Source organism: Dasypus novemcinctus, chromosome 5 (genome assembly GCF_030445035.2).
Source record: "Dasypus novemcinctus isolate mDasNov1 chromosome 5, mDasNov1.1.hap2, whole genome shotgun sequence".
NCBI lineage: Eukaryota > Metazoa > Chordata > Mammalia > Cingulata > Dasypodidae > Dasypus > Dasypus novemcinctus.
The window spans coordinates 19,506,710-19,523,852 of NC_080677.1; the positions used below are offsets into that span (position 1 = coordinate 19,506,710).

General features: G+C 37.6%; 1 protein-coding gene across 4 annotated transcripts in view; it reads left to right on the forward strand.

Moving 5' to 3' along the window:
• The window catches only part of VPS41 (VPS41 subunit of HOPS complex), a 247,119-nt gene that overhangs the window by 52,213 nt on the left and 177,763 nt on the right, over window positions 1–17,143 (forward strand). For all 4 annotated transcript variants that reach the window (XM_058296762.2, XM_058296764.1, XM_058296761.1 and 1 more), the window contains one exon: window positions 576–653. In XM_058296762.2, the coding sequence (XP_058152745.1) occupies window positions 576–653 (78 nt within the window). The remainder of the gene's footprint in view (window positions 1–575; window positions 654–17,143) is intronic.

Sequence of the window (17,143 nt, forward strand, 5' to 3'; positions counted from 1 at the left end):
TTTGTGTGTGTGTCTTGAATATAAATATTTGCGCTCAGTATTTTAAATGAACTTTTGTGGATGCATTGTAAAATTAACCCATCTGAGTATTTTCCTTCCTCAGTATACCATGGATTTTCCAGGCTCAAAAAAAAGAGAATATTTTGTTGTTTGCATTAAATTTTTAAATATACACAATTTACACATTTGCCAAAAATTTATTGGAGTTTCTTAATAATTCTTTTCTAACTTTTGAGTCCCACTGTAGGTTTGGTCGTGCTTTCCCAGCCGCACTTTTAATTTACTGCCTCAGTCCATCAGGCATTGTGTAAATACTGCATACATACCTGTAGTTGTCAGTAGATGAGGGCCCTTGTGAGTCATCTGACAGCTAGCTTGCACTATCATAATAAAGTTGGCTTCTGGCCTCTTCTGCTACTTTGGTAAAGCTGGAAACAAGCTTCTCCAAGGAATGCCTTTATTCTGGCACATTGCAAAGCACTTACACATTAAGTATCTTGACTTTGAAAATAGTTTTATTGCTAATTATGTATTAATAGGATATTAATATACTGACCACTCTGTTCTTCTTACAGTTTTTGGCATTGGGCACACATTATGGCAAGGTTTATTTACTTGATGTCCAAGGAAACATCACTCAGAAGTTTGATGTAGTAAGTACACTATAAAATTATGTACGCACTAAACTTCCTGCTAAAATTTTGTACTATAGAATGTTAATTTTATCAGTTTGTTTTAATAACATAGAGTAATATGTATTTTAATTTATACAATAAAAGAAAAAGAAAGACTCTTTAGCAGTTAAATTAGAGTGCATAAGAATATAACTGAACTTTATAGTAAATTTTTAAACGTGGCCTTATAAAGAAAGAGATCCTTCTATACACATTATATATTTTGATAGGTTTCTTTTGTATATAAACTCAGTTTTCTGTCTATCTTTATAAATCTATTTGATGGCAGTTCTTTAGTTCATTGTAACCATTTGGCCTTAAATGGAGTATTTAAAATTGTCCTATATATATTCTTTTTGAAGTGTACTGGTGAAGAATTTCTAGATGGACTATTATTAAAACAAGAACTACTTAAGGCTTTTTAAAAAGTCAATAATGGTGTGGATTTACATACTCTGGGGATTTGGGAAATCCTTAAAGTATGAGCCTCCTCATTTGGCAGCTAATGTCAACTGTAAATACATTCCCCATCATCTTACCAAGATGACAAATGTAATTGATAATTGATTGATTAGCTTCCTGGTACAGTTTATCTCTTCTAAGTATATGAAGCTAATAATTTTATGTGAATGTTTTGATGGTCAGATGCTTAGGGGATTCTGTTGGTTGAAAGCAAAGAACCAGGTTTTTTATCTTTTTAATTGTAGTTTGGAATCACTAAGGTTGAATGACGCTTGACTTTTGTGTTAGTATGAAGAAATTCCATGGTTGTGTGAATATGAGCATTGGGAGGGTGGGCAGTGTTTGAAGAAAGCATCAGCACTTGTCAAAGGTTCCATCATAAGGCATTCATGGAGTTCGCAAAGGAGATCATAGTTTTTAAAACTAACACAGCTGATACATGGTGTGTGAAAAGATAAAGGAATGCTTTATTTTGCTGAAAAGAAATGGAACCACAGAATGATGACAGAATCTTTGGAGTGGTGCAGGCAGGAAATTATGTGTTCTAATCACACTGATGTATCAGGCAAGCTCTCTGTTCTTATTTTGCCTTAGCATCCCTTTCAGCCCAGAGGAATATGCTTTTGGCCCTGCTTTATTTACCTCCTGGACTCCAGACAACTACCTTGGTGACCTAAAACATTTAGTCCTTCGATTGCTGTCCATAAAATGTGTGGCCAATGCTAGGCCAAATCTCTTTTTCCTAGTATTATCATGTCTTCTCATCTTTAAAAAGGAGCTTGCCTTGCATAGTCTCTTAAATTTCCTGTGTAATGATTCTTTGACACTGCTTCTAAGGAAGACTTTACAATATTGTATAGAAATTCCAGTGTTTGCTTGCTAAGGCTCATGGGCATATACCATTGATTCCATTGCCAAAAGAGAAACCAAGGAAAGTACTGTGGGAGTTTATTAATTTATTTGTTCACCCATTTAATCTTTATTTCTGCTCAGAATAAGCCTTCAGTCATACCTTCTCTTATGTCAATTTTATGTCAAGAATTTTTAAAATCCTCTTTCAGGTAATTTATGGTATCATCCATAAATTTGTCCAAATCTTTTTTTCAGTTCTTTTTTAGATGTCCTGCTTATATGACATTTTTGGAAAAAAAAATTTGTTCTCCATAGTTCTGCACCTTTTTTTGGAGGAAGAGAGATGATTTGGTGCTATTTTTATTTATCTTACCAAGAACTTGATAATCTGCTGTGGAAAAGTTTTTCATGAGACAATGACTTTTTCAGGGTCATTACTACATTAGGAATAGGGCTTTCAGGTGACAAGTTTCAGATTGTCATTATCTTTTGAAAGGACCCTTAACCTTCAGCTTTTCAGCTCTGATGAGTTTTTTCCTTTATTATTTTCCTGTTTATGATGGTATGTGTGCTTGATGTGGATGCTATGTGGCTCTGAATCATTCTTCCTACAAAGGAGTCCTTTCAACTCTAAAAGCACTGTTCTGACTTGATTTTGTTAATTTTCTCTGAATGTTGTGATTGCTATATTTAATCAAGAATTTTTCTCTTCATTAGAAACATGAGAGTGAAGCTGGCATTTAAAAAATTAATGAACACCCCTGACTTCAGTTTTCACTTTTTGTGAAAATAATTTAAACAAATTAAAATTAGATGAAATAATAATATTGTACATTTGCATAACACTTTTTATTTTCACAAGAAATATCTCATCAACCCTTTTATTTCTTTTACAGTTTTGATTCGGTAGTAAAAGCCAGAAAGCCTTGGTTCCTAAACCTTGCTGATCAATAGGGTTTTGTTTCTCCAGGGATTAGAGTCATCAAGTAATGTTTATTTTAAAAAGGTTTCTCAGGTGATTTGGATATGTGCACTGGGGTGAAATCATTGCACTAGGGCAGGGATTCTTAGCCTTTTTTGTTCCATGGACCCCTTTGCCAGTCAGGTAAAAACCACAGACACATTACTAAGTCCACTCTGTACTGTGTATTCTTTAATAAATATACCACACCTCACCAACACAGCCCCACAAGAGTAATGTTTTTTTGAATTTCAGTTCAAGCTCATGGACCCCTTGCTAAGACCCCCTGCACTAGGGGATTCTAACTTTACATTTATGTGCTATAGAAGAAATAACAGGACAAATCATTCTGCATGTTGAAGAAGGGTATTTGTTCTCCCATTAATATTTCAAGAGAAATGCTATTTGGCAGAATTTACTAAAGCTAAACGTATCCCTGCCTAATGATCCACCAGTTCCACTCTTACGTATATATTCAAGGAAAGTAACCACATATGTCCCCAAAAAACAAACACAGGACTGTTAATAGCTTAATTCATAAAATAGCCCCAAAGTAGAGACAACCCAAATGTTCATTAGTAGTAGAATGAATAAATAGTGATGCATCCTTTAGCATTCTTAGAAGAAACTCCTGATATACACAACATGGACGAATTTCAGACTGTTCATCTAAAGAAGAAAACAAGAAAGATTATATCTTTATGATTCCTTTTATATGGAAGATCAAGAAAAGACAAAACTGAACTATCATGATAGAGGTCAAGTAATAGTTTGACCTGGGATGTACTAAGGAATCTTCTGGAATTGTGGTAATATCCTCTAACTGGGTGGTTTCCAAGGTATAGATATGGGTAAAAAGTCACTGAAGTGTATATTTAAGATTTGTGAACTTTACTATATGTAAATTTTTTAAAAGATTTATTTATTTATTTATTTTCCCCCCCACCCTGCCCCAGTTGTCTGTTCTCTGTGTCTGTTTGCTGCGTCGTCTTTGTCCGCTTCTGTTGTTGTCAGCGGTATGGGAATCTGTTTCTTTTTGTTGCGTCATCTTGTTGTGTCCGTTCTCCGTGTGTGTGGCACCATTCCTGGGCAGGCTGTACTTTCTTTCGCGCTGGGTGGCTCTCCTTACAGGGCGCACTCCTTGCACGAGGGGCTCCCCTACAGGGGGGACACCCCAGCGTGGAATGGCACTCCTTGCACGCATCAGCACTGCACACGGGCCAGCTCCACACGGGTCAAGGAGGCCCGGGGTTTGAACCGTGGACCTCCCATGTGGTAGATGGATGCCCTAACCACTGGGCCAAGTCCACTTCCCACTATATGTAAATTTATACCTCAGTAAAACACATCGGTACACAGACACAGACATTTATGTATGCCTATGTCTGTCTGGCTGACCTTAAGCAAAGCCTCAACTATCCTTGTCTGTTGAAGCAGTCCTTTCTTCTAATTACTTTTAAATTGCACCAAATTTTCTAGGTTGGAATTCTGCTTAGGGATCTTTATGTAAATGAATCGTGCCACTGAGATTATTCTTGCTATTGTATATTCTTCCATAGTTATATAAAAAAGGGTTAGATTCTGTGTTACAAACCCATGTATGACTTTTGTTGATCAAGAATGAAAACCATTAGAATGATCCTTTATATTGCATGATGATATTCAGATTTCACTGCATATGAAAGAATATTCAGCTTATAGACTAAATAGAATGTTTCTAGGTATAGCTTTATGATAACTCAGGCTTAATAAAGTTAAATTTTACTTAATTCACAGAGTAAACTTAAAATAGGCTTGGCATCTCATATAAAAATTTCAGGTTGCCAAGAAAATTGCCTTCCCTAATATAAATCAGGCCATATTCTCATGAATAGTGGTGGTCTTAATTGCTTACGCTGTGCAAAACCTGTACTTCAAAACCTTCAGAGGATCTCAAATTCCTTTTAAATTCCCCCGTGTTATTTATGCCCCTGTAATGCCATTGATCACAGTAGTTATTTTCTCTTTATTAGCCTTTCTTTTTATTTAAGTATATTAATTTAAAGTTTATTAATTAGGGATATTTACTTTGAAGCATGATCAAATTATCATGCCATTCTTCTGTTGGATATCTTGGATCCTATTTAATAATTCAATATTTAAATGTTCTAAATATTCTTTTACATGTACTGGAGGGTGAGCAAAAGAAGTCCACCGACCAAACATATATTTCTGCTATTTATCTTTATGCATTTTTCTTTCTTTGCTAGAAATAGAAAATGACTAGGCTTTGCAGTGAAGTACCATGGCAGGAGATATTAGATGAATACATATAAAATGGATGGTTACAAAATGGAAAGAACCATTTATATGAAATGTTCAGAATAGACAAATCCATAGAGACAGAAGGTGAATTAATGGTTGCTGAGGGCTTGAGGGTGGGTGTTGGAGTAAATGGGGAGCAGCTACTAATGTGTCTTTTTGGGGTAATGAATATGTTCTAAAAGTAATTGTGGTAATGATTGTACAACTCTTTGAATATACTAAAAGCCTTTGAATTGTACACTCTACATTGATAAACTATATGGTACGTGAATTTATAGCTCAATACAGCTGTTATTTTTAAAAAAGAGGAAAAGGGTAAGGTACGAAACAAAACAGAGGATTATTGGGCATTTTATTTAGATCAATACTGAGTTTCTTAAAATTCATCGCTTGAGGAAGAGGTGGGTTCAGATTTTTCTTGAACTCCAGATAGCAGTCAGTAGGTATTTCTGTTTCTCTTTTTGATATGGGATTAAATTAATAAGCTCTGTTCCTTAGTTGCTGATCTTTGGTATTTTCTCTTATTCATTTGCTAATAAAAACCCAGATTTCTGTTAAATCTTAACTAGCTCACACTTAGAATATCTTAATGCCCTCCTAAAAGGCTTCTTTGTTTCTGCCCATGCTACTCATCCATCCTTTTAATTATGTATCTGTATTAGTCTGCAAATTACGAGAAGTCTTTTGGCTTTTATAAAGGGTATTTATTTGGGGTAAAAACTTACAGTTACAAGGCTCTGAAGAGTCCAGCTCAAGGTTGCTTGCTCACCAAAGACAGCTGCCACGTGTTGAAGCAAGATGGTCACTGATTTCTGCAAGGGTTCAGCCTTCCCCTTTGGGCTTCCTCTCTGTCAGCTACAGGCTGGCATGGGGTTTGACTCTCAGGGCTTCCTTTCTCTCCTGGCGCAGGGTTAGTTTCTTTCTGGGGGCTCTCTTATCAGTCTCAGCTGGACTTTTCTTTTCCCAAGCTCAACTGTAAACTATCAAGCAAATGGTCCATCTCTCCCAAGGGCTTTAGTTGTTTGGCCTTCTCCTTTTTGTCATGTGGCAGGACCAAAATTACCAAGTTTTCTCCTCTTCCCATGTGTCTTCTTGTGTGAGTGCCTGTTTATATCGACCTACTAAGGGGGCGGGGCTCAATCTGAGTCATGCCTTACTGATCTGGTTAAATCAAAGCCCTAATCTTAACAGGCAATTTAATCAAGGACCCGACTGAATCCAAAATAACTAAAGGGTATCATACCCAGAAGAACAGATTAGTTTACAAACTAATTTCTTTTGGGATTCATGAATAATCTCAGACTGTCTCAGTATCTGTTTGAGAATATTCAGTGTTTCCTCATTACTTACCAGACTCTAGCTAAGCTGCCAAGACCCTTCGTCATATGGATGAAACCTGCCTTTCCAATCTTAGTTTTTCTCTCTTCACTCTCTAGTCATTCTCAGTCACTCACCGTCTTCTCAGTTGCCTTGGGTAAGCTTTTTTTCCTAGTTAAAATTTAATAAAAGTAGCCACTCATTTGCCTTATTGTTCCATTTCTGCATACATGTATAGCAGTATCAGGATTGTTAACCATACTCCATTGGGAAACAACTGTATCAACTAGAGTACAATTCTGAAATACTCATTTTCCCTTTAATCTTACAGACTCCATTCATATCCAGATATACTCAGGTGAGCACCTTTTCCTTCCAGTGAGTTGGTTTCATTTATTTATAACACAATTAGAGTCATTTGTTACAGTATGTATTCCTTACTATGGTCCTCTAATCTTGTAAATTATTTTTTAGAATTTGCATGTATTAAAGTTCATTCTTTGTGCTGTGTATTTCTATAGGTTTTGACATATGCATAAAGCTTGTACCCACCATTACAGTATCATACGGAATAATTTTACTGCCCTGAAAATCCACTGTGCTTCTATTCATCCCTCCTCTCTGCCCTGGAACCCCTAGCAAACCTTGATCTTTTTACTCTTTCTATATAGTTTTACATTTTCCCGAATGTCAAATAATTGATTTCATACAGTGTGTAGCCTTTTCATATTGGCTTCTTTCACTTAGTAGTATTCATTAAAGATCCCTCCATGTCTTTTAAGGGCTTGATAGCTCATTTCTTCTTATTGCTGAATAATATTCTATTATCTGGATATCCCATAGTTTGTTTATCCAGTCACCTATTGAAGGTCGTCTTGGTTGCTTCCAGTTTTTGGTGACTATAAGTAAATCCACTATAAACATTTGTGTGGAGGTTTTCATGTGCATGTAAGTTTTCAAATCAGTTGGTAAGTGCCTAGACAGTGATGCTGGATTGTATGGTAAGACTATATTTAGCTTTGTAAGAGATTACCCAGTTTTTTTCCAAAATGGCTGTACCATTTTGCCTTCCCACCAGCAATGAATGAACATTCCTGTTCTTCCTTATCCTTGCCAGCATTTGGTTTTATAGTTTACCTGTTCTAATGGGAGTGTAGTAGTGTCTCATTGTTACTTTAATTTCCAAATTCCCTGATGACAGATGATGATGAGCATCTTTCTATATGCTTATTTGCCATCTTATATCTTCTTTGGTCAGGTGTCTGTTCAGATCATTTGCCCATTTTTTTAAAGCCAGTTGCATTGATTTAATTAATTAAACAATTGATTAATTTATTAAAAACTTATTTTCACTCTAGAATGCTCTTCTTCCAATAAGTTCCATGACAATGTTTTTCCCCTGGATTATTGTCTTGAGGTGTCTCCTCCCACTCCCCTTCCTCTGAACTCTTGTATTATTACTATCTCACTTGCAGTGTGGGTTCTTATTGGATCAGTTTAAGTTTCACATTTATATTTAAGGTCTTAAAGGGCAGGAACCATACCTCTTCTTTACTTCTCCCTCCCTTTCCCCCCCCCCCCCCCCCCCGTGGTTGTTCGGTTCTCAGCAGCAAGTATGTATTGGCTGATAGGATAATCTTGAGACATACCCATGAAACTGATTATTTTTTTGCCATTACTTAATCTCTCAGGAGGGCCTCCGGGAGCCAGAACTCTGCTCTCTTGTGTATTATCACTGGATACTCACCTCTCAACTGGATTTATTATTAGGAATTTTTATATTGGGAACCAAACCTTGACTTCTTCTTTTGGAAAGTAACCCCCTTTTACTAAGCAGTACCTACCTACGTTTTTAGTATATACTTGGACCTTCCCTAGTTGCGAAGGAGACTTTTATAAAGCTGTCACAGAAGCAGAGGATATTTTAGAGGATATATTTAGAGATCATTTCAGATGTAAAAGGTGCTAAATAAGGAAGCCTGAGAGAAACTGGGCTTGAGCTGTTGGTTCTGTTCCCTGTCCACTTAATCTCTACTCTCTTCTGGCTCATTCTAGGCCTGCCTCGCATATCTTGACAGTCTTAGTATTAATAGTAGGTCATTTCCCTTGCCTAAGTTTAATAAGCTGTTTTTGCAGTTGGTTCCTAGCCTGTGAGTGAACAAGGTTTTATTTCTGGGACTTGGTCATCTTTCAGATTGTGCTTCTGGCCTTTTGCTGCTTTTTTTGATTTAGAGAAATTTATCTCTAATATAGATCAGCTCTTCTTTCCTCCTTCCTTTGTATTGATGTATACATGTTGTTTTCAGGATGACCATATTTCTTTTCATGTTTCAGCAAAGGAAATGCTTATCTTCCTTTTCTCTCACCCTGTACCAGTATAATCCTGAACATTTAGTGTGCCTTTAAATTCTTACACTGCATTTTTAATATTCACAAGCACTTCTTTTATCTTTCACCTGGTTCAATCACCTCCTTCTCTGTAACCTCTACTTCTTAAATATGCAGTACTTTTGTTGAGATTATTTGCATCTGTGTCATTCTCCGCATAGAATGGGCACTTCTTGTGGTCAGTTGTATGTGTAATTTATCTCTTCCTCCTCAGTGCTCAGCATAAAAGCTGATACATAGTAATCGATAGAACTTGGGTAAACCAATAGTTTCATATCTGAGAAGTTCCATATATCTGGATAATTTTCCAGATGATGATTAAGGTTTACACCTTCCTTCCCCACAGTATGATTGAATGGAGATTATGTGAAATCATAATCACATGACCATCTCTTTGAGAATTAAAATAGATGCTATGTAATAATTACTCCCCTGATGAGTGTAACTACTTGGGGCTCATTTGTAACATTACCAGAGTAATGCCGGGGTGACCGTTCATTGTAAGAATCTTTAATGCAGATCTAAAAACATAAGCAGTCTATCCTTGAACAAAGGAACCCTGCTTTAGTATTGGTAAATGTGATTTTATAATCAACCTGAAGCAAATACTATCTGTAGTGTGCAGTTCTATAGATGTGACATCATTAATTGGGAACTATGGCATGTAGCTTTTGATATTATCAAAGTGGTACACTGATGGCTCAGAAGTGCCAGTGACTGTAATACCTGTCTAAGACCGATTGACAGGTTTAAAATTCTTGTGTGTTTAAAGAACTTGTTTTCTGTATGAGAACTCAGTATTTTGAGTGATAAGAAACTTGCCAAATGAGTTCAGAATTACTTAAATGGAAATAATTCTTACTTCTGATAAATGATGCCAAGGAAAGTCATATTTCCAATTCCCTGCATTTTCGTCTTTAAAAAATCTCAAGCTTGTGGATTAAGTATTTATAGGTAGCTTGATAACTTGGTGGCATTCATTCACAAAAGTGGCTAAGGAAACAAGGTCAGGTTTAAGGATGTGAGTTAATTTGCCACAGGGCTGCTGATGCAAAGTACCAGGAATGGGAATTTTATGTAGGGTAAAAGCTTACAGTTCTGAGGCTGTGAAATGTCCAAATTAAGTCACCATCAGAGATGTTTTCTCTCCAGAGTCAGCTATTGGTGATCCTGGCATCCTGCCACATGTTGATGGGGCATATGTTAGGACTTGTCTCCTCAGCCTTGAGCTGTTCTTTGGGCCCAGCCCTTTCGGGGGCCTCTTTCTCTGCCTCTCTGTTCTGCTGATTTCAGACCTAGGACCCCTCTCAGCCTCTTGGGGTTTCTCTGTTTTCCTGCAGTCCTCTTTTTCACGTGGCAGGATCAATGTGGCAGTTTCCTTTCTCTCTGTGTTGCTCTCTCTGCATCTCCCATTTATATAAGGCCCAGCAAGAAAGTGGAAACCCAACCAGTATCATGCCTCATTGACTTAGTCTAAGCAAAAGCAATCTAATCGGGTGATCTAAATGAATATAATGCAATCGAAGGGTACTAAACCCACAAGGATAGATTATTTTAGAGCATAATCTTTTGGAATTCAAAAAGAACTTCAGGCTGTCATAGGATGCTTTTCTCATTTAGAGTAAAGTGTCCTTTTTACAGAATATGGTGATATCCAACTTTTAGTAGTAAATACATTTGAGTAATTACCTCTTAAAAATAGCTGAAATTTAAAAATGTTTCTTCACTGAATGAAGTTTCCTTGATAATTCCAAATATTCCAAAGTCAAGATCGAGGTAATTTAACTCTTTGAAACATGATTTGGAACAGGGTGGTAGACAGCATAATTATCAGAAAGCCTGTGAACTTTATTCTGTAGTAGATGGGAGCTTCATTTGGTGGTTCTTTTTTTGGGGAGACAAGCACTTATTGAAAGTAAGCTTCCTATAAAGAGTTGTCAAACATTTGGAGACTCAGAGAAATGATTAACTTTGCAAGTGAGAGATGAGAAACCTGTAGGAAGTGAAATTCGAGATGTATCATGAAGGATAAATGAACATTTTTCTGGTTGCCAGAGGAGCAGGACAGGGTGATGCATTCTTCCTGTGAAATAGGGAATCAAGAAAGAGCAAGGGACACTTACCACAGACTTTTTATCTACAAATGGATTTTGTTTTTCCTCCAATACCTTGACAGTTGGAGTGGAGAGGAAAGAATGGATGGTGAAATATATTAACAGAGACTTATTTGGCAGATTTGTCGGAAGGACCAAAGTTAAAAGACATGGAGTATTTTCATGGGAATGTCCTTGTGGTGACTGACTTTGAAGTTCAGAATGTTTAGGGAATGATGTGAAACCAGGAGGATGACATTTAATCAGATGTCATGGACATTGGCATGGGCTTCTATATATGAGTAAGGTTTTGAGCATCTATGTACACAGTTTAGTAACATAATTTTTACCTTGATTTTATTTTGTTAATAATAGACTTTTTAGTCTCTGGGGCCCTTGACTAAGATTGTTTCAAAATAATACTTTCTTAAGCTCTGCTTTTTATTTGAACAGTTTTGTTGTATTAGCCTCCTTTAGAAATTATTTCTTTAGCTATAATTCTCAAGTATTTTTCATTAGTAAAAGCATGATATATTAGGGTAGATGAGAACTTAAAGGATATTTTGTTCATCCATCCAAGATTTAAAATTCTTCCACAGCATTCTTGTCATTTGGTTGCCCAATTCTTACTTTATACCTCTGGTAAGAAGACAATCATTACTTTGAGGGGCAGCTATTTAATCCTAATATTTAGTATTTGTTAATTTTTTCCTTTACTATCAAACTAATATGACAATTAAGCAAAATGAAATAATTCACACACTAAACACTTAATACATGGCTGAAATTAACAAGTATTGAACATTGCAGGTATTGGTGAGGATGTAGAGGAACTTGAACCTTCATACACTGCCAGTGGAGATGCAAAATGGTACAACCACTTTAGAAAACAGTTTGACAGTTTTTAAAACATTAAATGAACCCTTATCATATGATCTACCCATTCCATTCTTAGAAAATGAAAGCCTATATTTGTACAAAATCTTGTGCTTGAATGTTCATAGCAGCTTTATTTATAATACCCCAAACTGTAAGCAATCCAAATGTCCATCAGCAGGGGAATGGATAAACAAAATGTGGTATACTCATGCAGTAGAATCCTGCTCATCAGTGAAAAGAAATGAGCTATTGAGACATGCTAAACGTGGGTGAATATCAGATCTATCATGCTGTGTGAAAGACGTCAGGCTCAATAGACTGCATATTGTATCATTGCAGTTATATGAAATTCTAGAAAATGTAAGCAAATCTACAGGGAGCAGAGCACATTTTTGGTTGCTTGGAAATGGTGAGAAGGTGACATGGAGTGACTATAAAGTGGCATGAGGAACCTTGAAGGGATGATGAATATATTCATTGTGTTAGGGATATATTCTTAACGTGGTAAAGGTTTCATGAGTATATGCTTATATCAAAACTTATAAAATGCACAGCTTAAATATGTGCAGTTTATAAGTGCATGTCAGTTATTAATATATCCCAAAGCTTCTTTAAAAATAACAAAATACAAGCTACAGAAAAAAAAAAAAATGAAACAGTGGTCCAGGAGGTGACATATACATGTTAAAATACATATCTTAGGAAACAGATGTGGCTTAACCAATTGGGCTCCCATCTAACATATAGGAGGTCCCAGGGTTCGACGCCCAGGGCCTCCTGGTGAGGGCAAGCTGGCCCACGCTGCGAGCTCGCCCCCACGAAGTGCTGGCCCTTGTGGGAATGTGGCCCTGCATGGGAAAGCCGCCTGCGCAGGAGTGCCGGCCGACACGGAGAGCTAGCACAGCAAAATGGCGCAACAAGAGACACAGGAGAGAGAATAAGAAGACATAGCAGAGCAGGGGAGCTGAGGTGGCGCAAGAGAGTAACTGCCTCTCTCCCACTCCGGAAGGTCCCAGGATTGGTTCCTGGAGCTGCCTAATGAGAACACAAGCAACACAGAAGAACACATAGTGAATGGACATAGAGCAGACAATTGGGGGAGGGGGGAGGAAATAAAATGTCTCTTTAAAAATGAAAAATAATTATGTTACTTGCATCTATATAGCACCAAATTGTCGGGTACTCTTTAAGGTACATGACATCATAAATGATACATTATAGGATGTAGATAATCCAAATTACTTCTTTGGCTTTTTGAAAAATTATGAATGTCACAGGAAAAAAATTATTTTAAAATTTTTTCTTTTTTTTGTTTCTTATCAATGAAATATGGGTGGGGAAAATTCTAAAAGTTCAGCTTCCATGATAGATGGAGGAATTTTACCAATATTTTCAACATCTTATTTCTGTTTAGGGTTCTGTATTTACATAAACAATATGTATTCTGAATTATATATCCCATTCAGTGGAGCTCTACTTTTTATAGAAATGATATAGTGACTTGAGAGCAGATAGGTAAGGATGCTTTTTAGATTTCCTAATAGCCTGGGCACTCTGTTCCAGGGAGACACAACAGGCTTGTTTGTAATAATGGAATGAGTGGCTTTTTTGCTGAATGTCTTGTTGGGGTACATTTGCCCAGTTACCAGAAAGACTACCAGAATTTTGTTGAGTTTTCTACAAAAGCTTCATCTCATGGGGAGAGAAGTAAATGCTCTGAGTGGTAGTTTAAAAATCCAACTCTATTTTACTGTAGTGGAAAAATATTAATATACTAGTCAGGGTGCTTTTGGTTGCCCAGTGACGGAAATCCAACTCAGCCAGGCTTAACCAAAAATGGGGTTTACTGGATCACATTGTCAAAAGTGAAGGTGAAGTGGACCTTCAGTCACCTCAGATTTTAAGGGCTCTGACAATGTCTTAAAGCATCCGTCTCTAGGATAATCTGTTCCATCCTCAGGGATCTTTTTCTTATTTCTGATGGTGAAAAGGAGCCAGCAAAAAAAAAATTAAATCAAGAGAAGACATTATGTATACCTCTGCTTTCTTTGTATCTCTAGGGATTTTTTTTTTTCTTTCTGTTATTGGTGTCCTCTTGGCTGTGAGCACAGGTAACTTTTCTTCGTGTGTTGGGAGAGGAGTAAAAAGGTGCTGGTGTTCCGAAGCCCCTCTTCTTATGCGTCTCCTGGGCTGTGTGCACGTTTGGGTGGTCGCACTGCCTCGTGGTCATACTTTTATTCTATACCATTCATCTTCTCACCAACTGGAACCCTCATGTTTGACATGGTTCTTTTCTCTAAGATGCCAGGGATTTTTATCAAAAGTAAATTGGGAAAAAGGTTAAGGGTGCAAAGGTTAATGATTTGAAATATCCTCAACGGAATGAGTCTGATCACAAGCATATTACTACCTACTGAGGAGAGAGATTATTATTTTTTTGAGATGTTATTTTTTAATTCTTTTATATGGTTGGCTTTAATAATGTTTGTCATGTCTATGACAAGCAAACTTAGAAGAGTGGGAGGGGAAGAGAAAAAAGAAGGAAAGAAGAAAGAGAAACTTCTGCTACACACCTCTTCTTAATGGCCAATTTTGCTGCCTGCACCATCAGTTCCTTTGTTTATTTGGGGGGCAGATATCTTTTATCACATGGCATAAATACATTTATTTTTTTCTACTGGGCCAGCCAAAGTAAAGTCTCCCGCTCTTTCTCAGTTTAAATACTGGAGCCAAGAACAAGGCTTTTCCAGGCCCCTGATGCACATTATCAGAAGGCCCTGTTCTCTTCTCTGCAGAGCTTCCTTCCATCTCTGTGATGTTCTACCCTCCATCATCTCCAGTATATCCCCTTGATGCTTCTTTTAGCTAGTTCTTCCTTCTGCTCATCTTTATACTTCCCTGCTCCCTTGTTCAGGTCTTTATTGGATCTTACCTGGGTTAGTGCAGTAAACCCAGCTGATCTCGCAGCTGTATGTGCCTTCAAATCCACCCTTCATCTAGTAGCCCAAGTAATCTTCCTAAAGTAGCACTGGGATTTTATTACCCACCCCTCCTCGCTGACGACACGCCTTGATGCCTGTGAAATAAAATGAAACCCTTCTCTGCAGTACTCGTGGCTTCTACTGTCTGGCCTTAACAGTCAGTCTTCTCTCACTGGGGCCTACTCTGTATCCAGACCGTGTGTCCCTTGGCTGTTGCTGGGATGTGCTTGCTTTCCTGTCTTTGCCTGTGGAAAACTCATGTTCCATCTTCTCTTTGGCACCTTCCCTGATGACCCCAGGCAGAAGTGAGCTCACCTTTTGAAATATTGATATTCATTTAGCAATTGCTCTTTATTCCTCTAGCAAAAATTCTCAAAGGATATGCTAGGAATATAAAGATTAATAAAACACGGCCCTCATTCTCAGGTAGAAATCAGTTGTCATATAAATGACAATCTTTAATATATATGTTAAATTATAAAATAAAGGTATGTACACGGTGGTGGGATGACAGGCTCTGGATACAGACACCTTGAAGGCAGACCTGTTTGTCCTCTTTTTTTTTTAATCCTCTAAATTATGCAGGAGCTTGTAATATTAGCTGTTCTTTTGTTAAATGCATTTACTAGTGAATTGTTCTTCTGTATTATTCCTTTACAATAATTCTCTGACTGCATTTCTCTAGTGATTTCACTTTCCTCTCCTATCACTTTTTTGATTCTTTGTTGGACACATGTATGAGCAAGGTAAATATTCACCGGTATACGAAGAAATCATTTTTATCGTACTGTATTTACATGTTACATTTTCCCCTTTTGAAAGCTCAATTGTATTTCATTTCAGGTCATTTATATGTAGAAAAAATAGTTTTTCTTTGTAACAGTGGTATTCCAAGAAAACTGATTGTTTCACAAAGGTTTCAAAACCAAGAGCAGTGTGACAGACAGTGGGTGTTCAGCAATTCTTTGTCTAGATGAACCCTAGAAAGAGAAACTTTGCTGGCTCCTTATGCTATTGCGCAGACTGATTTATTTAGAAACCCCCTTTAAATGCTTTCCTCACTTACCTGCCAAATTTAGTATTGTAGACAGCCATTCAGGGACAGCAGAATTCAACTCCTGCAAAACATCCACTCTGAACAGCTAAGCAAATTTAACTTTCTCACCGTGGCCTTTGAAGGTGGGCCTGGGGGATAATGAGTTCTGACTTTGGATTTGCTCTTCATCCAGCTCACTGCAGAGGACGAACTGCAGGGTTTCCCAGAAGGTCACCATCTTAAACTCAAACAGTCTTTCAGTGGTTCGTAAGCCTAATAAGGGCAAGGGCCGCTGTTACTTTGTTCACCCCCTTGCGCCTGGTATCCAGCACAGTCTCTGGCACGGGAATAAAAGAGGAGATGTGGGTCCAAAGCCTCTTTTTTCTCTTGTATTGAAGTGGTCCTTGAATTAGTGCCCAGACTGTAAATAACCGTCCCGAGGACATGGTCACGGTTTGGTGTGTGCAAGGCGGCCTCCCACCATTGTCCACGGGGACGTGGCAGTCACAGGCAAAAGATGAAGTTTAACAAAAGGAAAACAGCGCGGCGAATCAGCAGTATGCCAGCTTCTTAGGAGGCAATCCCTTCCAAATCCTCCCCGTGCTTTTAAAGGTTGCTAGGATTTAGCAGACGAACATCTGTCTAATAAGTCTTCTGTAAGCTGAAAGGCCGTTCCTTAGCCCTGCCTCTGCTGAGGTTGTGCCGTCCTGGCAGGGTGCCACAGCGGAGTGAAGGTCTGCGTCTTTCACTGATTGGCCTCACCCACAGGGCGACCAAGTAGGCACTTTCTCAGGTACTTGGTAGGGAAAGGAGCCTAGGGCTTTAGGGATCCAATAGTGTTAGAAATGGTCGTCGATGGGGTCTCCTAAGTTTCCAGTGTCCAAGTCAAACCTAGCAAGCTCTAATGGGGGACCTGTTAAAAATGTTTGCTTAGAGGCTACCTCTAAAAATTAAGAAGTATTTAAAGATGTTTTTATGAGTAGCAAACAATGATTTCTTCACATTCTTATAATAGAAATACAGAAAATTTAATTCAAGTGTTAAAATGGTTATACCACAAAATGAATGGACAAAATTATTTCACTGTCTTTGCAAACAAGCAACCGCTCCTCAAAATTTCATCCCATTCTTCTCATTCCCAGGTGGTTTTTATATCTTTTAGATTTTTTTGAAGATGTTAGAATTTAGATCAAGGG